This window comes from Gasterosteus aculeatus, chromosome 7 (genome assembly GCF_964276395.1).
Source record: "Gasterosteus aculeatus chromosome 7, fGasAcu3.hap1.1, whole genome shotgun sequence".
Classification (NCBI taxonomy): Eukaryota; Metazoa; Chordata; class Actinopteri; order Perciformes; family Gasterosteidae; genus Gasterosteus; species Gasterosteus aculeatus.
Window position 1 is genome coordinate 9,301,293 of NC_135694.1, and position 27,872 is coordinate 9,329,164.

Below are 27,872 nucleotides of genomic sequence, written 5' to 3' on the forward strand. Positions count from 1 at the left end.
CAAGTTTTCTTGCTTTTATTGTCTGAATTATTACAAATGACAAAAAATGGGTGAGATTAAAGTGGCATTGCTAGCTTCTATTCAAACTATTTAAATGAAAAGACATCAATATAAAGTCACTCTTTCCCCTTCATTAGTGCTAAAGTCCTTTAGAGCTGACTTCCTGAGAACGGTGAAAGCAAGAGATAAATAGAGGAGACGGTTCAAAGGGATCAAACTGAAATGCATTTCTTAATGGACTGTCAACCAACTCTGTGCCATGACGGCATGCTTAGACCATGAGGAGGCGATGCACTTTCTGCAGCTGCTGCTGTGATAGGACGAGGCGGTGAACTTGTTCTTGTCCACGGGTACACGGAATGGCAACGCGTCCTACGAACACCGTCCCCGCCTGCTTCTCTTCCTTCGCCTAGGAAACGACACGCAGATGTACATGTGTAATGTGCCTTTCCTGGAAGTATTCATTTGAACTGATCGTATGGTTTTTACCTTGACAAAACAGGACACCGGGAAGGTGGCAAAGTCAGAGGAAGCCTTCGCCCCAGACTGACTGGAGACCACATGTTCAGCCACTTCTCCCTGAAACCGAAGAATCCAAATGTTACATGTTTTTGTATTGTCAGAATGGGCTTCGTCACATGGTGAGGGGGACGGAAAGCGATTCGGAAGTCATCACCTTGAGTTTGTCCAGAGCATCGCTGAGGTACTGCAGTCGAGCCGTCTGCTCCAGCAGCTGGGCACCGGCACTGACTGGAGGTACAACAGCAACCACAGAAAAATGAGTCAAAGCAGCCGCAAGAGCGCACGCGCAAGAGAACAGCTGAATAACACAAAACACACACACACACACACACACAGACCTGCGGTCTTTCCTGTGATGTCCACAACTTTAACCTCTGAACTCAGCTTGAGCAGCGTAGCCAGCAGTTGGTCGGTCCTTCGATAGATGCCTGTGTTTAGTCCATCTGGCTGCATGGAACTTTCTTGGGGAGCTTTTGGTAGTTTGGGAGGGCAGAGTGGAGGTAGGGAGGCCAGCTGGGCTCTCATCTTCTCCGACTGTAAGCAAGACATACTCTTAAGTCAATAATGCCAAGGTGTATGCACACCTGGCAGAACACCACAATAATACTCCAACACCATGTACCTTGAGTCGGTTGTTTTCATTCTTGAGGTGTTTAATGCCCAGTCTTTGGGTTTCAACCTGCTGCCTCAGAAGTGGAGAGTCCACAACCTGCAACGGTCCAGTCAGGGACGGAGGCACACCTGTTGAAGGGAGGAAAGGGGAATGGTGAGAGACAGTATTTAATGATTATACACTAGTAAAATGACTCAAGACATGACTCATCATCAGCCGTAGTTGTAGAAGCTCAATTCAAAGCCACCACACTTTTGATCAAACACAAAATGGCAACATCTCAATCGGTTTCCAAGGAGTGACCACAGCCACACTGTAATTTACCTCCTGCAGATCCTTGAACAATGGAGGCAATTCCAGAGGCGGGCGGGGCTCGCAGGCCTTCGATTGTCATCTTTGATTGGTTATTAATGCGTTGTTTCAGCTCTCCCTTCTCTGCCTCCAGCTGGTCGATATCAGCTTGCAGAGCATCCATTGTCTCCTCAAACTCCCTGAAGAGAAGAAGCAAGGAAGGTGAGCGAGTGGGAAAAGATGTTGAAATGGTGGGTCTTCAGTTTGCCCTTTTATTTTAAAAACTGCTCTTACTTCTCTTTCTTCTTTAGCAGGGCGAGGTTCTCGTCCAGTTTGGTCTGAATCTTCTCCACCCGCTCATCTGCGTCCTTGGTGGAGGTGTCCAGCTTCTTCTCCAGCAGGCTCAGACGGACGCTGGCCTCACTCAGCTCCTCACCCTGGGAAGGGGTGAGGTACCTCAGTTATGCCTCTTTTCCATTTCCAACTGGCAGACTTATGTAGAACTGAAAGGTTGGGTGTATCACCTTGATCTTCAGGGCCTTCTTGAGCTCCTTGCTGGCTGTCTCTCTATCTTCTAGTTTAACTCCCAGACCCTCAGCGTCAGTCATCTCGGCCCTGACGGTGGACGCTCTCATCTCCACTGGATGAGTCTGCGGATGTCAACGATCAAATAGTTGGAATCGAGAACAGGGAAGCCGTGATGAACGCCAGAGATTTGATTTTTGAAGTCTAAACGATGTACTGAAGCGTTCAGAAGGCTTCCTGGCCTACCTTGGCCTGCGGTTTGTCAGCATCGTACTCTCCTTCCTGCATGGCTGTGGCCATCTTGTTCATAGTGATGATGACGGAGCTGCAGGACTGACGCAGACATTCTGGGCCGTTGAGGCCTTGAGAACCATACACCTTGCAGAAAAAAATGAAGATTTAGATAATACAATAACGGCGTCAACCACCTGTGTCGGCTTGTCAGAAACAACAATATGATACTTCAATTCAGCGCAAAACAAAGTAATTAAAACGGTTTACCGTAGAACTGAATGTATAATCAGTTTAATCTATCTCCGACGACTTTTAAGGATTTAAGTTGTTATAATGATCCCCCCAACCAATTACAACACACACCAAGAAACTGAAATTGAGACTACATGGTCAGAATATAGTTTACCTGCTCCACAACCTTGCAGGCAATATCTTCCAGATTGAGAGCGTTGAGCCCCTCCTGCTCCGCCAGAGGAGCGATCATCTGAGCTCCAGCTGCAGCCACTTCCTGCAGCACAGCCACCACACGGGTCTGCTGGCGCCTGCACTCAGTCAGCAACTCGGACACCTTCATGGGAGACAAGATAGTCAAATATATAGTTTAGATCAACCCATTTCTGCATGTGCTTTAATGGGTCGATGGTAATTAGGCAGTGTTTTGATTAAATCATGTCATTCTCCAAATGACAGGACATCTAGTGTAGATTGCAGAAGGTAGGTTGTACAAAGGACTACTAAAACCCAACTCCAATCTAGCCATTTACTGGTACAGTGATGCAACAGACAAAACTGCCCAGTTGCTCTAGTTCCCCCACAGCCTTTCCTGTGGGTGTTAATACTGTAAGTGGGTTTGTTTCTGTACTCCTTACCTGTGGTCCAAAATTGAGAGCAGCGGGTACTCCAGCTACATCCATCCCAGGCATGCGACGGCGGATCTTCTTACAGAACTGTTTGATGTCAGAGCAGGATGTGTCCAGGTCCTTCAGAAGGACTGCGAAGCCAGAGCTCTCCTGACCTGCTGCCATGAAGGCGCGCAGCCGAGAGACCTCCACCCCCATGCAGTCCAGCACACCCTGGGTGAACTAGTCGGGAAACCGTATTGTTATGCTCGGATTTCTGGTTTACTTTGTTCCTCACAGGGATAATATTCTTGAGAGGGCACTAAAACGGTTAATATCTTTATAACTGAGGTTAATTAAAAAGATGAAGAAGCTTCACGTACCTTGATGTGGTCAGCCAGCTGCACTGTGCAGTCCTCAGGGTGATCGGCCAGATGTACGCTGTACAGTTGCTGGAAGACGAAACAAATTCATATTTAGTATCTGATTTACATGTTTTATCTTATATGTTAATAGACAGGTTGCACCCATATACAAGGACATAGTGGTTCAGCATATATTATTATTCGACAGTTGTAACACTAAAGCTCCGCAGGCTCACTTAAAACCATCACAATGGTTTTGATTACCAACCATTATAAGAAATTGGATTGTTTAGAAGATTGATCCACAACCCTGGTACGGTCTCAAATAATAGAGGAGGAATACACGGTTACCTGATAATACTTGATGGCCTTAGTCAGAGGCTCCACCTGAACCGTCTCATCTAGCTGATCTTTATGCAGCAGGTCGATGAAATAATCCAGAGAGCGCTCATGGAAGTTCATTTCAGAGTACAGTGTACCCATGCGCTTGAAAACCTCCACGCTGCAGGTATTCAGAGCCCTTAGAAAAATATGAAGAGAGCAATGTTGTAACAATCAGCCCCACTAGATCACAGCCACATATGATGATTATTATTATTCTGGAGAAATTGTATTGCAAAAAATGATGCTTTTACTTCGGCCCACATGGACCCAAACATCAAAATTCTCTGATAATACAATTTTTGTTTATATTGGCTACATTTGTGATGTACATGCAGTGCTCACTGTTCATATTTGTGCAGAGTGGCCTGCAGCAGGCTGAGGGAGTAGACCAGTCCCGAGGCAAAACTGCGCTGCTCTCCTGCAGGTCCTCGCAGGCCCGTTCCCTGGGCCAAGTTCCCATTCAGGTCAAACTTCTCTTGGGCCTGTTTACTGATCAGCTCCGCCTACGAGGCAAAGGACACATACACATTAATTACTCCTAGAAACAAAATAGCAGTAATTACAGTGATCGGGCTGCTACTTCATACTTTGCAGATGAGCCTGGGGATGAGCAGAAGGACCAGAATGCAGTCATGATCTCCACCATGACGGAGGAAGGAGTCCGGCATGAAGGAGGTGAGGAGGGACACCTGTCTGTTTGCCTGGGCCACTTCCATTTTCCTCAGTTCCATCTCAATGGCCTAAGAAACACAGATGATAAGTGAACGCTGTGTGTAAACCTGGTAAACTCATCACTGCTGGCACAATAACACATGACGGTCTCCTACCTTGGCATAGGCCTTGGTCTCTGCAAACTTAATCTTGAAGTCAAATAGTTCAGCAGGCGGTTGCTGAACTTCAGCATTTATATTCTGCTGGCTGATCAGCTCTCTGTTGGCCTCCTAACAAACAGATGAGACACACATACAGTGTCAGGGCGTACGATCTCGTGTTATTACCTCCACCGTGCGTGTGCCACTTCCCTCACCTGTAGGCTGGCGGTGAGATCTCTGTATTTGTTGATGGTCTGCTGGTAATCAGCGACGGTCTCCTGGGCAGCCTCCACCCTCTTTTCAGCCTCTCTGACCTTCGCTCCACTCAGATCCACCTGCTCCCTCAACTCCATTTCTGTCTCCCGGCCGTTCTCCTGGAGCTCATCGTTCATCTCGTTGATGGCCTCCTATAGTTTCAGCAATAGGTCGGCAGTCAAACGTTTGTGTTTGTTAGGAAATAGAAGCATCAGTGGTTTTAAAACTGGAAATAGGAATCAAGAGTGATGTTGTACGGACCAAATCAGTGACGGTTTCTCTCAGCTCTCTGACTTTCTCCTCCAGGTCAAGGTTCCTCTCTGTCAAGCTCTCCACCATCTCCTCTGACCCCAGAGCAGCATCCACCTGTTACAGACACACACAAGCATATTTGTATAGTGAAACTCTGAGATGGCGAACAAGCAGGAATTTTAAAAGCTACTTTTGAAAATGTACCCAAGCATAAGCCATTCCTTAGATAACCCCAAGAAAGCAGCATCAGAAACTCGTAAAACATCTCCTTCCTCTAGCTGACCTAACCTGCTCCTTGAGTTCATCGATAGTAGCCTCTGCCTGCTTGACCTCCTCCAGCAGTTTCTCCTTCTGAGTCCTCAGAGTCTCAAGCTCAGTGTTCTTCTTCTCCATCTGTTTCTGCAGCTTCACATGCTCCTGCTTCTCTGAAGTAGACAGGTCACGCATCCTGAGGGGGAAAAGGAAAATCTAAAAACACTAAAGTTGACGGCACCAAATCTCGTTCCTCGACAGTCTTCAATGACCGGTTTTAGAATTATTATTATTTTTTAATATAAAGTACTCAAAAACAGCTTTTTAGACAGACCGAACCAAGGCCTCCTTTAGTCTGGCATTCTGCTCCTCCAGCTGTTTGACATGGTAACTCGAGGCAGCTCCATCTGAGCCTGTTGGAGGAGAAGAGGAAACACAGTGAGGAAATAAATACATGAAGAAAACCCAAGATAGTTTAGTGAGTAGAGCACAAACCTTTCTCTGAAATCTCATGTCTCAGTATCTCCAGGTCCATTGACAGCTCTTCCACTTTCTCTTTCAGCGAGTCCACCTCCACTTGCAGTGATTCTGCCCGCTCTTCGGCCATCTCTTTGTCCAGTGTGGCCATCTCTATGGCGTCTGCAGTGTCCGCCATCTCCTCCATGTAGTGGTCCTTGGACTCGTGTGCCTCACGGGCTTCCTGGAAGTAGAAGGTACAAAATGAAACTCCAGAAAGTTATATACAACTTTATGAAAGTCATTCTTTCAGGCTACTTATTCAAGTCTTTCAAACTTGTATGTAGGACCTACGACAATATATTGTCTGTACCTTCTTGGCCTCTTTCAGCTGTTTCTGCAGCTCCGCCTGCTGCTCCTGCATTTTGGTCTTCCACTCTTGAAGCTGCTCCAGCTGGATCTTGTGTTTCTCGAGCTCTTTCAGCTTGGCTTTGTCCTCTGTGCGCTTCATCTTCAGTGTTTCCAGCTTCTCCTCCAGGTCTTTGACCTGAGCTCGCATAGATTCCTCCTCCTAAGGATGGATGGGTGGGTGGAGGGGAGAAGCGGAGAGGACGGTTTAAATGTGCCACGTTCATCGGATTTAAGTTGGAAGATTACCGTATTTCCAGATTTATCTTGAGGCAGTAAAGAAACGTTAAATCAGATCCCACCACCAAACAGTCCAGATGATAATAAATGTAAATTAATTAACCAATTATTTACTCCATCAATAGACTTTAACCTCTTTCCTCACCGCCTAAACAAGAACCTAACATTAAAGAGCAGGTTAATTCATTCCCTCTACACACTGATGTATTTTATTTCATGTCCCGGTTGAGCCATGCATCATCACCACATAATTCACCGGAAGATTATTACAAAGTATTGAGAAGGTGGGCCGAGGGTCATTTTGCCCTCTTGTGAGTTTGTTAGTAAACTCATGCCAGGTATCATCAGCATGCATGTAGCCATTAGAAAACTCTACCTGTTTGGAACCGGCAGGTTCCACCTGGTCAGACAGTCACAACATGGATGAAACAAATGCATGTGATGGAAAAATAGAAACAAGATGATGAGATGAGACCTCCTGGCTAAAGGATCACATAGTGGACCGTCACAAATTTGACATTTAATACCCTGCGATTACAGAACCTCATGGGCATATTTCATTTTTAGGACACTAAAATGGCCTCCAGTTGTCAGAGACCCACCTTGCTTGGAGTAGCCGGGCCTGCCATCGCTGCAGGCGACCCGCTGGGCTGAGGCGTAACAGGAGCCCCCAGTGCACCCTGGTGGCCTGCTTCACTGACATCGCCAGACAGAGAGGACGCCAGGCTCTCACGAGAGGCCTGTTGACCAAGGGAGGTACGAGAGGAGGGATGAAACGGAGGAAGAAGGATAAGATTGCGTTAGGTATCCCAATGTCAATAAACAAAACAACAGCTTCTTCCCCACGCGGCTTTGATAAACCCAGCAGGATAGTGAACGCTTTGAATTACATGCAGTGTGGACGGATTCTTGTGACTTTAATACAACTATCCTGACTTTGTGGATCTCCCAAGACCAAACAGTTCACCTCCCGGTGTCCCTCACTAGAGGTTCTCGTTCAGGCTCACAGACACCACTTGAGTTCATGTGTCTGCGTCTGTGTACCGAAGGACAACACGTCACCCGTTCCCAGTGAGAAAACACGTCACCATTCCCAGTGAAGCAACAGTTGCACCCGGAGATGAATGAGCCTACCATGAGGCTGGAGCGGACGGTGGGACGCATCAAGAGGGAGGGGAGGGAGGTGGCAGGTGTGAGACGACTTGGAGTGCTCCACTGACGCATAAAGACTGTTAGGACTCTCATAGAGTGATTTGTAAAACTCAGCTGCCCAAAACAGACTGAAATATTGTGGTACATTATATTATGTGGTACAACACATTATATACATATGTGCGTACATGTGCAGAGAAGTACTACCACCCTTAGTGGATACATATGATGACATTGTCAATTACATTCTGGCAACTATTTCTTCAAAGAATTAGCTAAATTGAGCTCCCTTCAACCTGATACTAATTCTGCAGCCATGTGTCCAGTGTATAATACATAAATATATCTAGCAATTGATTATAATCAAAATGATCTTCCTTAGACGCAGAAATGTGACCGCTTTCTAAAGGTTTGCATGGTTATAAATCTCTGTGTTACTGATCAAACTAATATAACACCGTTTGTCTTCTCTACTACAGTTTAAGAACGAGGATGCAGTTATCACACAAAGAAAGATGTTAAGCATTCAAAGCCCCTGATCTAACTTGCAGAGCGAAAGCACCCAGAAAAAGTTGGAACAAATAACCAACGTTTTTGGGAATCAACTGCCGTTTCAAATCATTCTGTTTTCCTCCCGTTTCCGCTGCAGACGAGCTCACCTTGCCGGGGCGGCGGGTAGAGGACTTGAGGGGAGGAGGTGAGTTGCAGGGGGAAAGATGGACGCACGCACGCACACAAACACACACACACGGATATTCGCACACACATCCAGTGGTGAAGCAAGATAAGAGATTAGCAGTATAAGAAGCACATCCACGGTTAGTTCCCATCCACTGGTCAGAGCTTTACATGCACCATTTGAAAGAATTTAAAGAACTTCAGCTGTAAAAGCAGAAAGAAATGTGGCATCATGCAACTGTGTTGATACATTGGCAAAATATCACTGGCAAAAAGCAAAGGCTAAGTCATTATGGCATTACAGTCTTAGTTTTACTTCTAAATGTGTGGATGCCGTCACCAGAATGAAAATTAAAATGAGCAAACAAACAACATTTGGTATACACAAAAAAGCGTGGCCACAGAAAACGAGTGAAAATTGCATTTACCAACAGCAAAAAGAAGTCATAATATCCCATGCAAGCAACAACACATGGAAATAAATACAAAGATGAGTTGCCATGTAAGCGCGATTAAGAACAACCACGGCAAAAGCAAACATGTTGTATTGCATTATTTCTACCTTCTTAACGTTCACAGGTGTCTGTAAAAAGTATTCAGAAAAACAAAAATAGGTTGTCAAACGGCTGAGAGGCAAAACACCGTTTAATTAAAAACACGTTTATATTTGACAGAAAAGAAAAAAGGAAAAGCACATCTAGTAATTTCTTTGAAATGGATTTTAGTTTAACTGGATTGATTCCTTATTCACAGTTAGGCCGTCATAGCTGCTGTGGAAAGGGCAGAACAATGTCCACTTCATAAGTTAACTTAAGAGTGCACATATGGACCAGCTATTGTTTGCAATCCAACAATCTTTAAGGCCAAGTCACGGAAACAACACAACATTTCTAAACTGACAAGACAAAAAAAAGCTGTGCGGTGCAAATAAGGGTTGATTACCTGCTTGGATGTTCTGGGAGTTTCAGGAATATCTGCAGGAAACCAATTAAGAAAGAATTTCAACTGTTATTTTTATAACAGAGTTTCAAAAGTATGAATTTAACAGCACAGCTGTGGTTCACACTCACCTTTCTGTCTGGGAATCTTAGTAGAGCCTGACTCCGGAGTATCTGGTGAGGTGGCGCTGGAGCCATCTTCAACCACCTGGAGCTGCACGGAGACAGGCACGGAGAAAGGTGTATGTGCTTCAATAATTCTGATTTTAAAAAAAGAACCCTCAAACTCCCTATAAAATGATTGACGTTTTTCAAACTGATGAAAGTATACAGGCACTAATGCTTACATCACACGTATGCCACTAACCTGGGACTGTCTGACAAATATCCCGTGATTTTCCTCACAGGTGAAGTAGCGCTTCCCCTGCACGGTGCCGTCGTTCTTGCCTTTGGCATCGTCCAGTATGACGCCCACCCATTTCCCAGAGGCAAAGAGGGTGGCCCCAATGTAGGCAACAGTGCCACGCTGACCCTTCCCCGTCACCTCCACAATAGAGCCAATCTGGGATGAAGAGCAGAGACAAGATGACCGGCTGTGTCATCATCAAATAGTGGATAATCATTTGATTATTTCCAGCTATCTGTCTGTATTATAAAGTAACCCACCTTTGGAGGCCTGGTAGTCTCCACTGTTCCTGCGCTGCTCATTTTGCTGATCAGTGGGCTGGTCAGCTGATGGATTTGGGAAATATGAATGCGCAGATTTATGGGGAAATTTGGGAGAGAGAAAGTATAAGACATTTGGTTACAAATTGGAATTTGTGGTGAGGTGTGAGACTTTGAACATGGAAGGTTCAGGTTATTACATACAAGAGGATGTATTGCTTGACTTTCTGAATTTTTCAGGAATGGTATCTTTTTCATCTTTACCGTGGCCAAATTGACTGTAGGAATGTGTAAATAATTTGTAATACTGTAAAAGACCAAAACAAACAGTATTTCATGTATAATGCCTACTAAGCCAGCTAGTAAGAGCAATTTTAGGGAAATATTCAACAACAAAGCCTCTTATTGACATAAGCAAAGACGCACAGTCATGCAACCAGTCATGTGTTGTGGACCACAACAGACTTTTCTGATAAACAAGGCATATCCCTGCGTTTCTCACACAAAGATGCTCATTCAGAGTGGAGTGTAATCCTTTTATTAAGCGGTTGGGACATTCATGCTGCCTCAGTTTTAAACCACAGGACAGAGTTCTAGTTAGAAACCTTTTCTAAAGCCTCCCAATAATAGCAGACAATAACAGAGAGATAGTTGAGGAGTCTTCTAGATGTAATGCGATTTCAGATATTTGGAACAAAAAGCTTTCCTACAGGTAAAACTCAAGGTCAGTGTCTTTATCTTCCCCCTAAAAATATTCTTGTTTGCTTTATCCGATGAGGACACGATATGCAACCAAGTCAATCCGGCATCCACTATATGGTGAGTGACAAAAACATTTCTTATTTATAGGTTTAGACATAATGAAATAAATTACACTGATGTAATTTAGCAAAAAAAGATAATGTACTATATTAGATATCATTCAATATTGAATACTCACCCGGGGGGTATAAGAATGTCGCCTGTTCGAAGCCATGATACTTAAGATGGTTTCACCACCGATACAAGTCTTAAGTGTTAACTTTTTTACTGCTTTCACATCCCTTCCTCTTTAAAAGAGAGAGGAGAAAGAAATACAAGACTGGGACTTCAGGGAGGAGCTGCATCACAATACGTCACAGCTGATTTGAACTAAGAGAAGGAGGGTCAAATGAGGACTAACACATGGGTGTTAGTCCCTTTTAAAAGTGATCACGTGATCAGTTTACTGGCCTGCTTATATGCGGCTCCAGTGATTTAATAATAACCCAGTTCAGAAGTAATGAAGCGTGGAGACATTGCTGCCGTGTTCACCTTTCTTTCTGGAATACGTTTACTCGCATTTCAGTTTACGTCATCTTTAACAAACAGACATGTTAACAAGAGCTCGTTCCATCAACTATGGTTAGCTGACTAACAGTGGCTACATGTAGCGAATACTTCTTCGTTTAACGTTACCGTTTATAAAAACAGTTCCTACAAAAATAATATTACACTTATTAAGCAACGCATTAAAAGGAATACTAAAACATAGCGACAGGAATGAAGGGTGCACAAATTGCGATAGGGAGAAATGTCAAGACCGACATGGAAGCTACTCTCTCATCACGGAGCCAACAGTGACTTTATTTCGATCCAATTACATACAAAATCATTCTGTTGTTACACAGAATGACACGGTAGTTAATTTACGCTTCACTCTGCCATCTGACGTTAACTGGGTTTAGTCATACAGCAGAAGTGAGCTATCCACAGTAGCTCAATAGCTAACGTTCAAACACAGCTAGCGTGCTAGTCAGACAGAAAAGAACCGCTAAACTAACGTAGATTACCTGCGTGTTGTCACTGATCTTACCTGGCAAACACAAAGATTCCTGTCTTCAAATGCAGCAGCTCCAGGCCTTCATGCAGACAAAAGATGATCCTATGTTGTTATTTTCTGGCTACCTAGCTTGGAACTCCAGTAGTCCTTTCCGGCTTTTTTTTTGACAGGTCACTTCCGGTCGCCTGACGTGCCAAAAGACGAGAGGAAAAGTGGAAATCAGTGTCCCTAGTGGCTATTCTTTACTTATAAATAATTGTATTTTACTGACCCAGAGCCCACTGCACAGCTGGGTTTCACTTTATTTTTATTTTTTTTACAAGAGTTCTTCTTTTTCTTGAGGACCTTGATTGATGGTGTGGATTATTTTTTGATCACGCTTCCATTATTGTTTCGATTAAACATGTACAAGTAAAAAAAATATAGAATTTAAATATGGATACGGACTATTGGGCTAAAACTGTGTTAGAAGCAACAGTTGATGATGGTATAATTAAAAAACAACATAATAACATGCGCAATCAATACTACCTAAAGGTTGAAAATGAAAACACAAAGACAAGTTACAAAGTGATGTAAGTAAATAACTTAACGACATGAAAGCATCATGTTACAGATATCTGGTGGACTGAGAAAATAAATAATTTAATTACTGCTTGATAAATATGACAATATACATGACAGTGAAAGAAAGAAAAAATATATATAAAATATTGCAAACACAACAAAAAAAAATCTGTTATAACTATATGTTCATTGTTCATAGTTTAATAAATTCGTTCATTTGTCTCAAGCAAAAGTGCATCACGTCTTTTTTTTTGTCTCCGCTTCCCAAATGTCACCATTTGCTTCTTTTTCGTGTCGGTGGGGCCGAACACGCGCTCTCGGTCTTTAGCTGCGGCCTGGACGGACGTACCGACGTGTAATTAGCCCGAAGTCCATCCACAGCCGACCAATCAGGTGGCGGAGGAGAGGCCGTGCCCGGGACCGGCTGGCAGACGCTCGGTGCCTCGGCTGCAGCTTACGGCTCGTGTCGGTGACACGGTGACAGAGACTGGAACCGGCGCTGACTCCTCTCTCTGGTCACAGCAAGGTAGAAGATTTTTGTAGCGCGCCGATTTGCTTGGAGTTTGACAGCATTTCACTCTTGGTAAAGTTGTTGTTGGGTGTTTATTTTACCTCTTTTTACAGTGTGTCGGCTAGGATGGCTCGAAAGTTTTTTTAAGCTAGCTAGGAAGCAATACCTATTTCCGGTAGGGACTTTCAAAGTAAAAGCTTCTGTAGCTAATATGCTTGGTGAAAAACATGTCAGTGGGTCTCTGGAGTTGTATTATGAAAGTAACATGTGAACGTTTCCGATATTTTGACAGTCCCGTATCAAACTTTATCGGCCGCTGTTCCGGAGGTGGCACCGAAGGATTTAAGGATAATCGATGTTACGCGCACTATCGTTGCCTGAACTGACTGTATTCTGAGTCGTATACATTCCGTCGGCGTCATTCGACCCGCAAGGACTGTTTTCTTGCACTTCTGTTAAGGAAACGAAATAAGACAAGGGAACCCAACCCAAATAGTTTGGTCCCGATGGAGGGTGTGGAGTTGAAGTGTGACGAGTTACGTCATTCACAGTTTGCATGTCCCGTCTGCTGCCTGAACTAAGAAATGAATCAACAAGTGACTGTAACTTATCGAATGCTGAAGCTTTTTGCCTGATATTAGAAGGGTAAATCAGACATGTATATTCACTTTGTTTCCAGCATAATTCTATTCCCCACGGCCGCACCCTCTGCGGAATAACATCTATTTCAATCAAAGTATAGACGTAGTAGAGAAAAGTAGATACAATGTCATAACCAACAACGAGGTCGTTACGAAATATGTATGTGTGTATATTTATATTTTTTATTATTTATATATATTTATATATTTTTTATTATTTATATTTTTTATATATATATATATATAGAAACATATATATATATATATATATAGAAACATATATATATATATATATATATATATATATATATATATATATATATATATATATATATATATATACACACACACATATTTAGTATATAAAATATACTAAAAAAAAAACTCAAACATACATCCAAAAAAGGATTTTATTTTACTCCTCCTATGTAGTTTTTTGCAGAGAGATGGAATATAACAGTCTGTACGCCAGCAAGGAAATTTGTATCATCTTCCACATTAAGCCCTTAAATGTGATATCAGGGGACTGTTTGTGGCTTTGAAAAATTAAATAATCTCAGATTGAGTTAAATAACCCACGAGTACCTGCTTGTTAGACTTCTAATATATAATACAATTTATATAAAACATATTCAAACCAGTTCTCCAGTCCCTTAAGGAAAAATAGATGCATGGCATTTACAATCACTGTACTATATATATAAGAAAGAAACTACTGCTCCGACTATACATAGAAACAAACTTTCCATCTGTAAACAACTGCATTCATTTGTTCTCAGATGGTTGACGTGGAAGGGGTGAAGAAGATGCTTCGGGCCGTCCTACTGGCCAACAAAGGCGGCGTGTCGCTGTCCCGTCTGCAGCTGGAGTACAAAGAGCTGACCGGGGAGCAGATACCACACAAACAGATGGGACACAACCACCTGGATGCACTGCTAGCCAGCATGCCCTCTGTAGTCCGCACAGAGCGCACCCGCTCTGGAGAGGTGTGTCTGTGTGTGTGTGTGTGTGTGTGTGTGTGTGTGTGTGTGTGGCCTGTACAGGATTCAATTCAATTCGATTCATTTTATTTTGAATAGCCCATAATCGCAAATTACAAATTTGCCTCAGAGGGCTTTACAGTCTGTACACATACAACATCCTCTGTCCCGAAACCGGCACAGGAAAAACTCCCCAAAAAATGAAAAAACCCTTACAAGAGGGAAAAAAGGGAAGAAACCTTAGGGAGAACATCAGAGGAGGGATCCCACTCCCGGGATGGACAGACTACAATGGATGCCATGTGTACAGAATGAACAATATATAATACATGCAATTCCTATGACAGAAATGATTCAAGTAATTGTGAGTAGTAAGCCAGGCGCACAGCAGGACCACTGCAGGGGCAACCACCATCAGATAGAACCACCATCCACAGAAGCCTGTGGGGAGGGAGAGCACAGAGACTTAAGGAGAGGGTAATGTTGGTTTATAAGTACAGTAATATGATTAATATCTAAAATAATAATGATGATGATGATGGCCGCAGCAGGCGTCAGCAGGGCCACGGTAGGTGTCAGGACCAGGGTCCCGAAGGAACCACGATCTACGGAGACCTGCTAGGGGAGAAAGCACACAAAAAAACTCCCGGAAAGAAGCTGAATTAGTCATGTGCATTAATAAAACTTGAATTATGGTAGAACGAGAGCGTGAGAGAGGAGCACGGTGTGTCCTAAGAAGTCCCCCGGCATTCTAAGCCTATAGCAGCTTAACTAAGGGCTGGTCCGGGCTAGCCTGAGCCAGCCCTAACTATAGGCACAATCAAAGAGGAAAGTTTTAAGTTTTACTTTAAAAGAGCTGACCGAATCTGCCCCCCGGACTAAAAGTGGAACCTGGTTCCCAAAAAGAGGAGCTTGATAACTGAAGGCTCTGGCCCCCAGCCTTCTTTTTAAAACCATAGGAACAACAAGTAACCCAGCATCTATGCAGCGCAGCTGCCTTGTAGGGCAATGAGGTGTTACAAGCTCTTTAAGATGGATGGATGGATGCTTTGAAAGATTGATGTGTACGCATGGCAAGCCATAGTTATATATATATATATATATATATATATATATATCATATATTTTAATACTGCTATGAATCCAAAGTGCTGTGTCTATAATCTGAATAATATGCCCACCTTGTGTTTAATAGAAGGTTGCTTCCCCTTATGATGAATCGCATATCTTATTGATATAAGTCTGTGTACTCTCCTCTCTCGCTACAGATGGTGTATTTTGCTTCAGGTGCCCATCAGACAGCCCACTTAGCAAAGGTGGTGGCTCGACAGCGCAGCTCCAAGAAGACGGGCCGACCCCACCTGGTCAATACCCAGATGAGGGTCAAACCGGCTGCCCCACTCGTCCTCAATGGTAAGACTTTGCTGCACTGCTACTATTTTCCAATCTTTACAACAATGGTCTGTTCAATATGAGCTATTCCTAGCATGTAAAGCTAATGGCTAGTCATTCTGTTATTTTGATGTCTCACCTAGAGTTTAATCAATTTCGGCAGGGTTGGAAAAATAAGTTGTATCTGTGCATGTGGGATTGCACAGTTCCCGACTTTCTATCATTGAAAAAAATTTGGGTGAACCATAAATGGCAAGGTAATGGCACAACTATAACCCTATAATATACCTACAGTGCTGTCAGAAAGTACTCCAGTGCTGCAGCAAGAGAAACCTAGAAAGTGTTGGTGTCATTACTGTGACAACGTAACCTTAGCAGGTTGAAGTATTTTTCGGTTTTTGAGCCCAGTTTTTGGAGAATTGACTGGGCGGTTTTAACTGTAGCTCTATGGACACTGAGAATATCACACATACACACACTCTCGCATACACATGTTCATGAGTATGTGTACAAAGATATCAGCTCACAAATATCATGTGTGTTTTCGGCACACAATTTTAAACATTGATTCTTTTTTTCTGGACTCAATTTGCTGTTGGTGCATTTGTAAACCATAATTGCACACATGCAAACCCAACAAGCAACCTGACACGCACACACACACACACACACACACACACACAGAACCGTGTACGCAGTTGTCTTTTTAGCGCATACACCTCCGCTGGATTGTGATTCTGCAGAGAACCAGAGGAGGAAGTGGGAGGTGGTAGTGCAGAGAGGAGTGGGAGAAGAGAGCTGAAGTGGCGACAACAGTGTCTGAGGGAAATAATCGAAGAAGCATGGGGAAATAGGAAGGAGGGAGGGTGTAGACAGATGACTAGGATCAGATGACTCGAATCATGTTCAGATTCGAAGCTAATGCAGCCTATATCCGTTCAGACTCAGCCGTGAGAAAAAAACAGCTGATTCGCAACCTCTGCCTCCTCATCTCTCATCCTCTCTTCCTGCTCCTCACCAGGCAGAGGCAGACCAGGGACCTTGTGTCCACGCTGGTGAGATGTCGCAGCTTCTACCCGCGCGTGTGATTGTCCAATGTTTGCATGTGAATTTAAGCTCGCACCGCCTGTGTATGTGAATGCTGCGTTTCTGTTTAGAGTTTCTGTCTGGATGTTTCACTGTTCCATTAATTGGCTGATTGATAAATTGATTAACTGCTGAAAAGCTGAGCTATTGATGCCATTTAAAGACGAGGGCTTATGGAGCTGCTCGTTGAGTTTTTTCACTGGAAAGATTCCAGGAGATTCAGCAAGAAAAGAAAGCAAGAGAAAGTTCTAGATCTCGCTGAGGAAAAGAGTTGAGCTAAAAGAAGAAATGGCGTGGGGTGATGTCATACCAAGCCCGATGCTTGAATGATGCAACTTCCCAGCGATGGATGGTCTGAGGATGCTTGGTCTCTGACTTCCCTGCCTTTTAGTGAACATAATGTGAACATCACAGATGTCAGCTACTGGCTTTTGCCACCACATAAGAATAATCCTTCTACTGGTGATGCTGATGTTACCTGGTTGAAAGAGTTTTCAAGAAAAAAATATTTCTAGGGAGTTAGCATTGATGTGTGTTGTACACATGTACAATTCTTTTACCCTTTAACAACAAATCCAGCAATATAGGCTACAGAGGAGCTGTTGACTGTTAATTTGCAATATTGTGTAATCGGTGCTTGCTGGCTCATCAGTTCTGCTGCTTCTACACATATGGACAGACACACTGCCCCGTCTCAGCATCGAGTTTAGCTGAGTCAGAGTGTGTGTGTGTGCTCTTGAAGTCCATAGTCTCACTTTTCTTTTCTCTCTTTTGCTTTCTCTTTCTCTGTGTAGCCAAACCTCAGACCTCTCTGAGACAGCCGAACCACCGCGGGCGAGGTGGGGCTAGAGGAGGAGGCCGAGGTGGGGTGCATGGAGACTTCAGACAGGCCAGGGATATGAGGGATGGCCAGTCAGAGGGCAAGACTGGGGCCCATCCGAACAAGATGCATCAGAACACACCCAACAGGAAAGAGAACCAACCTGCCGAGAAGTACGCAGCTAAACACTGTTTCTTCACTTAAAATAAGTTGATTCATTGAAATCATTTTATGGTGCTTAAGACAAAAATACAATCCCCTTTTCCACATATAAACCAAAAGGAAAACAAATTGGATTTGTCGCAGGCCTTTGGAAGGCCACATTCCAATGCTGACGCTTCACTTCTTCGTGGGATTTTTGTAACACTGTATTAATTATGCTGCATGTGGACCAAGCAGGAGTCCACACTGTTTATGATAAAAGCTTGATATAATGCCAGAACATGACCTGTAGATTACCTCTCTGCAATGCAACATTATTTCACCCATTCTTTCTTTGTGTCTTTCCCTTTTGTCTCTTTGTCTCGTCATCTCTCAGTCTGTCCCCCTCGTCTCCTCCTATGTATGTGGTCTGAGCTGAATCTGAATAGGTTGCTGGTGAAAGGTAGTCTGGTTTAGCTCTGATGGCTTCTGTGTGCAAACCGCCTCGCTGCAGTTGTGTTTTCAGCACTGGACTGATGATGTTGTCTCTAGATCATTCTGGTTCTCTCTCTGTTTGTCTAACTTTCCTCCTCTCACTTTGTCACTCCTGTGTTTCCCATTGCCGCCTGGTCTACGTGTTTGGCATATTCCGTTGTTCATCTTTCTACCCATCATTGTTCTCTCTTTCTGACACTGTGTAAATGCTCACAATGCAATGACCTTCCCCTTTTCCAGTAATTGAGCCGGATCTATTTCTCCTTTTCTAAAATCAATACTTATTCCAATAGACTATAGCTTCAGATGTCTACTGTCATTCACCATCACCTGGAATGAGTTGAAAAACCTGATTATATATTATTGTAGAGGCCATCTAGAGGTATTGTGAGATATCATCTATCTGCCTCACATCCATCCGAGTCCCTGTTTGTCCATCCGCTGTGAAAACCACTGACATCAGTCCTCTGTCAGTGTCACCATGGCGGTCCAGTGGGCCGCTGGCCTCCAGCAGCACAATGGGACGGCTGGGTGGGACGCCTGGTGTGTTGGCGGGCCTCACCAGCCAAGAGCAGGGGGACGTGAGCCTTTTCTAATCCCTGCTCTATTCTCTGGTAGATTACCACTTCTAAACCGACACAGAGTGAATCAGCAGATCTCTCTGTTTCCCTCGAGATCTTCCATTAGACAGTTCGCTGCCGGATCATTTGTGTGCCTGCAGGTGTACTATGGCAGCGGTCCCAAAACGCTTTGGCCTCACAGACCGGTTTCATGTTAGACAACATTTTGCGTACCGGTCTTGAAGATGTTGCAGATAAAAAGTGTTTTGAATGTGCTCATGTGTCTGCTTGGGGAGAGAAAGTACGAGGGTAGTTGTGTGACAGGCTGGTAGCACTAAAGGTCATTTATTATGTTATTTATTTTACAGTAATGGATGTAAAATCCAAATATTTTCATTTAAACAGTGTCCTAAAAAATGTTTAATCATATTCTAGAGCGTAATCTACAAAATAAAGTCCAACAAGATGCACTCAGTTGCAATTTTCGGAGTTTCCCTTGCATCACATATCTCACCAGAAGTAGTCCATATAGCGATATTTCAATTACTTTTAGGACTTTCTCTTCTTAGCCAAAGACCAAAGGAAAATTGTCCTTAAATTACCGAACCTAATACAAATTTTGATTCAATATTTCAGAATAATTTAACTCTGTTCTGATTGAGAAGACAGGAGACATGAGGAATATAGTCAGCGTTAAATGACGGGAATTGGGAGGAATGTTTAAACAAAGAAGTTGTTTTAAAAGCACGACTGAGATGAGGGAGACAGGAGGCCTTACTATAAGTCCAGGCAAGGTCAAAACTGTGAGATCCGGCAAACAGCAGGCAAACAAATCCAGAGGGTCAGGCAGAGAATCCGTAGACGGGAACAGGCAGAGTCAGAACGAAATGTGTGACAAGAAGTCTTTTAATAAATTCTCAGTTTGTTGCTGACTAAGTCTGAGCAATAGCATCTACAGTGCAATGCAGTACTTAGTATGCTGTACCCACGGCCCATTGTTTGAGAGGTACGAAGAGGTGTGAAGACAGTTTGATTAATGGTTTGTGTTGTAGGACAGGCAAAAAAACAACAGTCTTGCAGTGAAGCTGATTTTCTGCTTAGACTGAGATGTTGCCAGCGCCTTTTTTTTTTATGATGCTTTGATAAATGATTGTAAATGCAGCATAGAGCAATAACAAGTCATCCTCCTCCTTGTTCTGTTCACTCGTGTGCAGGTCAGAAAAGAGGATGACCCTCCCGTCACGGTTCCAGAAGGAGGTGCATGCTCACCTCTCCAGAAACCCCCAACCGACTGGCCGTAAGTAGGAGGCTGTTTTTCATAATGCTAAAAATACAGTAACTTTTGGTCCTTCAAACGAGCAGAAATGAACCTAACCCCCCCGACTTGGATAACTGCAAACATCCAAAACGCGCCTTAGTTTTTTCTTCTTCAACCCTGCAGCACCCTTGAATCCAAACGAAAGCCTCAACTCGGGGAAAGAAAAGCCCTACAACCCTCAGGAGGTCCAGCGGCGCATCAGTGAGATTCTGGGGAAGTACAGCAACGGGTTCTGGGTGTCCAAGCTGCCGCAGATCTACAGGGAGCTGTACAAACAGGACATGCCCACTGAGGCTTTTAAAGACTTGGAGACCTGGATACACATATGCACTGTACGTATGCCCTATGTTACTGTAACTATTTGTTTGAATTTTACTATTGTAATAAGAATGATGTCAAATCATTTTCTCTCATAATTGCATTTGGGATAAATTGATACTTTGGGGATAATCAAAGGCATTATTACATATTTATTATGTTTTCTTCTTGTAAATAATTGTATTTGTCTTTTTAGAATGTACATTGTTTATATATATATATATATATGTAAGTTATATCATATGTAGAACATGTATGTGTATAGCTGCAGCTATTTATCACCTTGTGTTTTTCAGAAAAAAACCCCAAAAGTCCTAAAACGAGGACCCACAGAGCTCTGCATAGAACACAGAATGCTTCAGTTGATTTTATTTATGTTGCACAATTTAAAAATCAAAGAACAATTTCATCAATTATACGTATTGGTGCTTGGCAGTCATGCATTTCAAGAGCTCACACCAAATTAATACCAATTCTGATGATATGTCAAAAGCAACAATGTCATGACCTTCTAGTCATATTATGTTTTATAATATATCATTTTTAGGTAGAGAAAACCTGCAGCAGCAACCCATCAGAGTTGCTGCTCTACCCTGCCAAGGAACAGACCAGCACATCCTCCCCTCCGCCCATCCTCAACCCAAACTCCCCCTCAGCCCCCGGGCCCAATTCCAGCACCCCAACAGACCAACCTGTGCAGTCCCCCACCCAGAGGACACCCTCCATCCCCCATCTGACTCACTCTGGTTCCTGCTCTCCCCGGACTACAACATCATCCTCCTCGTCCCCCAGTCCTCCCTCCTCCCCTGGCACCCTGAGCCCCGACCTGAAGCTGAAACTGGAGGAGCTGCTGGTGAAGTACTCCAATGGCCTGTGGGCCCACGCGCTGCCCAAGCTCTTCCAGGACACGTACAAAGTCAGTAATAATTTGAAACACTGTCATATTATGGGCATTGCCCAATTCAGGAGCTTGGTGTGCTTGATATGTTTAAAGATATATATATTCAATTTTATTTATTTCCAAGTTCAAATTTCCCGGATATGTTCTGGAAAACCTTCACCTCCTCTCTGGCATCTGCACTATCGACTACCCGATGCCTGACAACCCAAAGAGGGCCATCTTGTACAAGGGGAGTAGCAGCAGTGGTGGTGGTGGTGGTGGAGAAGGAATAGAAGATGAGAACTGTAATAGGAGAATGTCCTCAGCCAGTGAGGAGGAGCTGAGGGTGAGGGAGGAGCTGGGGAGGAGGCTCAGTAACCACGCAGTGCCCTCTCTGCAAATACCCAAAGAGGAATACCCCTCTGTGCTTGTGGTGGAGGCCACCAACACCAATGGAGTTATAATCCGGTAGGTAGGAGACCCGTCGGTAGGAATGTACTGTAAGACTCATCAGTTATTCAGATATTCTCCCTATTGATCCCTTCTCCTCACTCAGGTACATTGGGGAGGGTTACTCCCTGGCCCAGGAGTCCATGGAAGATGAAATGAGGGTGTTTTACGATGTTAACCAAAGACGTCCAACCCCCCTGTCGTCTCCGTCCTCCGGCCAGCTCGTTGCTGTCCGGGCCGAGGAGGAGGAAGAGATCCTCAGGGGGCAGGTGTGCGAGGTCATGGCTGACAGGATCAAGGTGAGATTTCAAGGAAATAACTAGCCATTGAATGCCAAGTGATGGATCCAAAACAAATTAATTAAAACCAAATTTTACGTCTTTCACCTCTGTAGGTGCACTACGTGGATCACGGCTTCTCAGAGGTCATCAGCAAAACCAAAGTGTTGGAGCTGCATGAGAGGTTTTTCAAACTGCCGTTCCAGGCAACCAAATGTAAACTGGCAGGTTAGTCTGAATTGGAACAAAACAAAACTTTTTTGCTTGTTTTTTGTTGTTGTGTGTAACTGTTTTTTGTGTGTTCAGGTCTGGAGCCATTCTGTCAGGAGCCTGCTGTGCTAAAGAGGTTTGAGACAATGGCAAGTGGAAAGATCCTACTGGCAGAGATCATAGACAGAGGGCAGCCCCCTGTCGCCGTCCTGTATGACACGTCGCAGGATGATGATGTCAACATCAACTCTGCCTGTATGAAAGCCCTGCAGGACAAGACGCTTACCAGCACGTTACAGGTACAGGAGGGCAGACGTTGTGATTGTGCGTGGTCAGTGTGTGTGTGTTTGTGTGCAGCACACTAAACTCTTCTTCCTGCCTCTTGTAAGGTGAACAGCGCTTATATGAACGTGACTGTCAGAAGCGTCTGCTCGGATGGGACCATCTACTGTCAGCTGCCCTCCAGAGGCCTTGCCAAGCTGAATGAGACACTGGAGAACATAGAGGCGTACTTCCACTCACAGGTTTACACCCTCTTTCATTTCATGTCTCAGGGACTTTTGAAACTTTGCTAGTAAAAGGTTGGACCCATCTTCTTCAGAACTGCCTTAATTCTTCGTGGTTACTTTCAACAAGGTTTTGGAAACGTTCCTCAGAGGTCCATATCAACATGATAGCATCACGTAGTTGCTGCATATTTGTCGGCTGCACATCTACAATGCGAATCCCTCGTTCCACCAAACCCCAAAGGTGGTGGAGAGCTGCGGTGACTGTGGAGGCCATTTGAGTACAGAGAAAAGAACTCACACTGTTGTCTTAAAGCCTTTCGTGAATGTATCTGGACCGTATTTCCTCTTTCAGGCAGAGTTGTTGACAGGTTGAGATTAGTTTGATAATCTTGCCAAGCCACTTAATCTGTTAGCAGCACAGCGAAGCTGCTGCTTTTTCTCGGTATGCCTTTAAAGCTCATAGTTGCAGCTTTAACTCTGTGTTTGGATAAACACAGTAGGAAGTCCAGAATTGTATTTTGACACAAGAGACTTGCAATTGTCATGAATCAACTGTGAATGAATGTAGGATTAAATTAAATGATTATTATATATGATTCAATTATTTACTTTAACATCAACAGCGTGTTTCCATTTCAGGTAACCTCTGTTCTAAAATGATCATCTTTGGTATCTTTGGTTTTAGTATACACCTGCAGCAGACTGGGCTGACCTGTGAAATGTTTCGGAAAGCTTTTACAAAATAACTTTTACTGCAGTCATGAAGCAGCAGTTACACCTACTCAGTGACCTCCCCAATCCATCCGGTTTACCGTCAGATTGAACTAAAATCTGATGGTCCTGGTTTGCTGATTCATTTCTTTCTGTTACAGGTAACATCAGAGTTCCTGGTATCAAACCCCTTCTGTGGTAAAGTGTGTGTGGCTCGCTACAAAGGCAAATGGTCCCGTGTTGAGGTAAGATAGCGCTGAATAAGACAGTGAGTTTTTAAAAACAAAAAGGAGAAAGACACATTCGCAGTTGCGGAGGCATGCTTTACTTTAGAGTAAATGTTAAAAAGAAGCGACACCCAAACTATTATATTCCTCCCGTTCCATTCTGGTGACATTATTTTTTTAGCGGTAAATAATTCCTTATAAAATTCTCCTTTTAGATCACCAACCTGCATGGCCGCAGAGTGCTGGACATCTTGTTCATCGACGTTGGCGTCCAGGCTTCCGTAGAGGTGTTCGAGCTCAGAGAGATCCCACCGCAATTCCTCCGTGACCTCATGGCCATCCCACCACAGGTGAGCTATGTCTTTGACACTTAAATACTCTGCTGAAAGTAGTTCATATTAGGCCTCAGTCCTACAGAGTATCTGAGAAAATGACTTGACGGCAACGCGTGTTCAGGCTGTAAAGTGTTGTCTAGCGGACTTGGCAGTCAGTGTTGGATCCTGGACTCCAGATGCTGTCCAATGGCTTCGAGAGAAAGTGCTCAACATCACGGACTGCAGCATGAAGGTATTTGCTGCCTTTGCTGTGTATTACTTGATCATCAACAGTTTCTTTTCTTTTTTAGGAATGCGATTATTATGTATTTTGTTTCAGAAAAAAAAAAGGATGCCTCCTCGGTTTTTATTCCCCGTGCATCTCCACAATAATGTTGACATTTTCTCCCAAGGTTGCCAAGGTTGATGAAACCAAGCGCTGCACTTACGTCCACCTCTTCACCGACAAGAACTTCCATGACGCTGCCCGCAGCCTCAACCATCAGATGGGCCAGTCTGACCTGTTCCGACAGCAACCTGATGTTTTCCTGACGAGCCACAGGTGACCGCTACATGAGATTCACTTCTATTAACCCCTCAATACATGAACATAAGCCATCTTATTCACTAAATTTCCGGTATGTTTGTTGATTTACTTTCACAGCCCTGCCAAAATCTCTACAACCACTTCATCCTCTAGAATTGCCAGCTCTGGGGACCACAGCAATGGGAGTTTGACGTCAACCTCTTCCCCAGGCCGGCCTCATCTCAGGAGGGCTCTATCAGGACCCAGAGGAGGTGAAGGAGGCAACACGACTAGCACCAGCCCACCAGAGGCACCGTCACCCCCCTCATCCTCTCTCCAGCTGCCGCCGTTACTAGAGTTTCCCCCAGCAGGTAAGACAAATAGTGGAAATCTCCTCCGGCCTTTCTGTAGCCTGGAAAATCCCTGTTCACGTATACGTCTGTGTGTATTGTTAGGAAACAACATAGACGTGTACGTGTCGGTGGCCTGCCATCCAGGCCACTTTGTGCTGCAGCCCTGGAGAGACATGTACAGGCTGGTTGTGTTGATGGGAGAGATGATTCTCTACTACAGTAAAACTGAGGAGAAACCGCTCGCACACATTGAGAAGAATCACATATATGCTGCTAAAATAGAGAACAGGTGTGTTACCCTTACTGATTTGTGGAGCCTTAAGGCTGCAGTGTTCATTTAAGATAAGATGAAAGGTAAGCACACTTTGCCTAAATCTACCCCCCCTTCCTTCCTCTCTCAGCTGGCATCGTGTTTTAGTTAAGGGGGTTCTGAGCAATGGGTCGGTGTCTGTGTACGAGTTGGACTACGGCAAACATGAGCTGGTCAGCTGCACACAGCTGCGACCTCTCATCAAGGAGTTCAGACAGCTGCCGTTCCAGGGAATCACTGCTCAGCTGGCAGGTGAGTTATTCCTTCAATTCGGTATTTCTATTTGCTGTTATTACAAAAATGTACTTTACAATATTAAAGGCAGATATTTTACGTACTCAATTATATTTACAGATACGTATCAAACATATGGTGAGCTTATAAACTACAATGCATGTCTATAAAAAAAACTGACCTATTATAACTACTTTATACAAGATACTTGTAATCATCATTGATACGTTTTTTACTCATAATGTAGATTATTTTTCCCAAGAATATTGTTATTTAATTTAAAACAGATTAACAACATATTTCCAAGAAATTGGTTAGAGTGCCTAATAAATATGTCAATTTGAGAGCGCACATCTGTGATAGAGAAGCACAATGTGCAATCTTCCCCCAATCATCCCTCAACCCGACTAGTTCCATCTACAAGCCAGAATTGTAAATATTAGGGAATACAGAAGTACGCTGGAAGTAGTTTTTTATATTTAGTAAGGGGATAAAAGCAAGGGGATAAAAGCAGTTAATAGGTAAAGTAAATGAACTAGAGTGATAAAGACAATGAGGAAATATGTCTAGTTTGACTGAAGGTTATAGAAGTTTCAGGAAAGGTTTCATTCACCTTTCAGGTATTTTCACTCTGAGTAACAGAACAGCTTGACAATCAATTCCATACATTGACTATTATTTAAGCAAGATTTTGAAAATAATTGCAATACGTCTTTCAGAAAGTTATGAGCCTTGCGAGCAAAACGCCTACAAAAGCTTTTCATTTGTGCAGCATTAAACAATGAATTCAGCATGTTGTTAACATAAAGGCAAGCTTAACCTTCACACTTGTCCCGGGCAGGCCTGAAGCCGAGGCAGTGGTCAGAGGAAGCTTCTATCGTTTTCAGGAACCATGTGGAGAAGAAACCCCTGGTGGCCCAGCTGGAGGCTCTACAGGAAGCCACTAACCCGTGGGACAGGAAGCTGGTCGTCTTCCTGGTCGACACCTCACAGGAAGAAAGGGACATCTGGGTGCATGACATCATGGCGGAATTTGCTGATGAGCCGACCAACAAGCCGTAGACAATAGAAGATCTAGCACAGCCCTCTTCTTCTGCTCAATGAAGACGCTGTGATCTGTGGATGGATAAAATAGAAGAAGGTTCTCCATCTGAATATGTATTCACCTTGTGGACTAGAAGAAAAGATGAAAGAGAAGCTACGAGTAGAAGGGAAAGGTTGGAGAGCGTTTAGAGACTGCCATCAACAGAAACACCATCGGAGTCGGAGCTTTAGCCGCTTGCTTCTTGTATTTTTGGAGGGATGCCGTGATGTGATTTTGGGTGACTGCAGTGGGACTTCCGGTCCAATCTTGCCACAAATACTCCTCAGCTTAATGTGACAAACTGCTGAATTTCTTCGTAATGTCTTTGTGGTGGTGATACAACATGCGTTGTTGTACCAAAGACGTTGCTGCTGAGCATCATCTTACAGCACAGGACTGTGAGTTCATCCAGTGACAGTGTGTTTCATACCGGGGACGCCTGCACCCTCTTAGCCCTGCAAAATGTTTAAATTAGCTGTTCTCACATTCTAGGAAGACTTAAATACACTCGTTTACTAAATCTGCTCTTTGGATAGTGTTTGTGATCGTCAGAAACTTTCCAAAAAATTGAGCCAACATTCCATTGTAAGGAGAAGAAACAGGCAAGTCAGTAGTAAGTAGTTTTGCTTGAATAAACGGTTTCTGGTCAGCACACGAATGCTGTACTGACCAAGCGAGAACACAAACGGAAGTCGATCGGATTGGTGTAAGATGTTTTCATCTGATCTTATCTGATGATATTAGGGTGTTTTGGTGTGGTACATCCTGTGCTCAGGATTTTACTTTGAATTGAGAGAAAACATTGACACGCAAACCTTTTGACTGTGTATAGTTTAAAAGCGTGTGTAGCCAGAGTAACTTCTGGCTTTATTTTTCAAATTCTGGTCTTACAATACAAAACAGAGACTTGCTGAATGTCAAAGGTGTTTATTATATACTTTGATGTTATAATAACAAACACATAAAGTTCTCAGTAGTGTTGAGCTGTACTTTAACACGTTGGCCAAATGGGGGATTTTATTCTGAAATGTGTGTTTTTCTCCCACACCTACACCGTGATGTAGTATTTGCAAATGTTTCTCCCACTCTGAAGGCCGTAGACCTGACAAAGCTCAAAGCTGCATTGTTGTTAACAATTGACCGACAAGAATATAATTTATATTTAACTTTTATTATCGTGATAAATGCTTTTATGGTTTCCATTTTACGTGTTTGTTTGACAGTAACCTGGAGTTAATAAATTACTTGATTGTGGAATTGTCAGTTTGAAAGGT

The 27,872-nt window shown here is 43.6% G+C and overlaps 2 protein-coding genes across 22 annotated transcripts; one reads left to right on the plus strand and one right to left on the minus strand.

Moving 5' to 3' along the window:
- On the minus strand, window positions 1-12,741 carry LOC120821837 (dynactin subunit 1). Of its 15 annotated transcripts, none has more exons than XM_078107356.1 (32): window positions 12,600-12,741; window positions 11,717-11,868; window positions 9,883-9,948; window positions 9,584-9,778; window positions 9,349-9,430; window positions 9,221-9,252; window positions 8,841-8,861; window positions 7,583-7,663; window positions 7,051-7,188; window positions 6,825-6,848; window positions 6,174-6,371; window positions 5,840-6,044; window positions 5,679-5,757; window positions 5,381-5,540; window positions 5,102-5,206; window positions 4,801-4,992; window positions 4,601-4,714; window positions 4,361-4,513; window positions 4,116-4,276; window positions 3,741-3,909; window positions 3,408-3,476; window positions 3,055-3,267; window positions 2,592-2,753; window positions 2,198-2,329; window positions 1,951-2,076; window positions 1,721-1,863; window positions 1,460-1,626; window positions 1,145-1,263; window positions 861-1,056; window positions 677-750; window positions 490-579; window positions 1-409 (listed from the first exon to the last, which is right to left on the minus strand). In XM_078107356.1, the coding sequence occupies exons 3-32, from the start codon at window positions 9,922-9,924 to the stop codon at window positions 272-274; spliced, it is 3,780 nt and encodes a 1,259-aa protein (XP_077963482.1). In that variant the 5' UTR covers window positions 9,925-9,948; window positions 11,717-11,868; window positions 12,600-12,741; the 3' UTR covers window positions 1-271. The 15 variants fall into 15 exon arrangements, with proteins under 15 accessions (XP_077963482.1, XP_077963479.1, XP_040036807.2 ...); XM_078107353.1 differs by lacking the exons at window positions 11,717-11,868; window positions 12,600-12,741 and adding exons at window positions 8,260-8,283; window positions 10,823-10,950; XM_040180873.2 differs by lacking the exon at window positions 7,583-7,663.
- On the plus strand, window positions 9,990-27,855 carry tdrd7b (tudor domain containing 7 b). Of its 7 annotated transcripts, none has more exons than XM_078107366.1 (20): window positions 9,990-10,701; window positions 14,182-14,388; window positions 15,651-15,795; window positions 17,655-17,853; window positions 20,091-20,173; window positions 20,318-20,526; window positions 21,060-21,428; window positions 21,538-21,860; window positions 21,949-22,141; window positions 22,237-22,348; window positions 22,427-22,629; window positions 22,720-22,854; window positions 23,712-23,795; window positions 23,993-24,127; window positions 24,234-24,344; window positions 24,505-24,653; window positions 24,756-24,988; window positions 25,073-25,259; window positions 25,372-25,532; window positions 26,356-27,855. In XM_078107366.1, exons 1-20 carry the CDS (start codon window positions 10,669-10,671, stop codon window positions 26,574-26,576), a joined length of 3,492 nt encoding a protein of 1,163 aa, XP_077963492.1. In that variant the 5' UTR covers window positions 9,990-10,668; the 3' UTR covers window positions 26,577-27,855. The 7 variants fall into 7 exon arrangements, with proteins under 7 accessions (XP_077963492.1, XP_040036812.2, XP_077963493.1 ...); XM_040180878.2 differs by lacking the exon at window positions 9,990-10,701 and adding an exon at window positions 12,646-12,776; XM_078107367.1 differs by lacking the exon at window positions 9,990-10,701 and adding an exon at window positions 12,676-12,833.
- The last annotated feature ends 17 nt before the right edge of the window (window positions 27,856-27,872 follow it).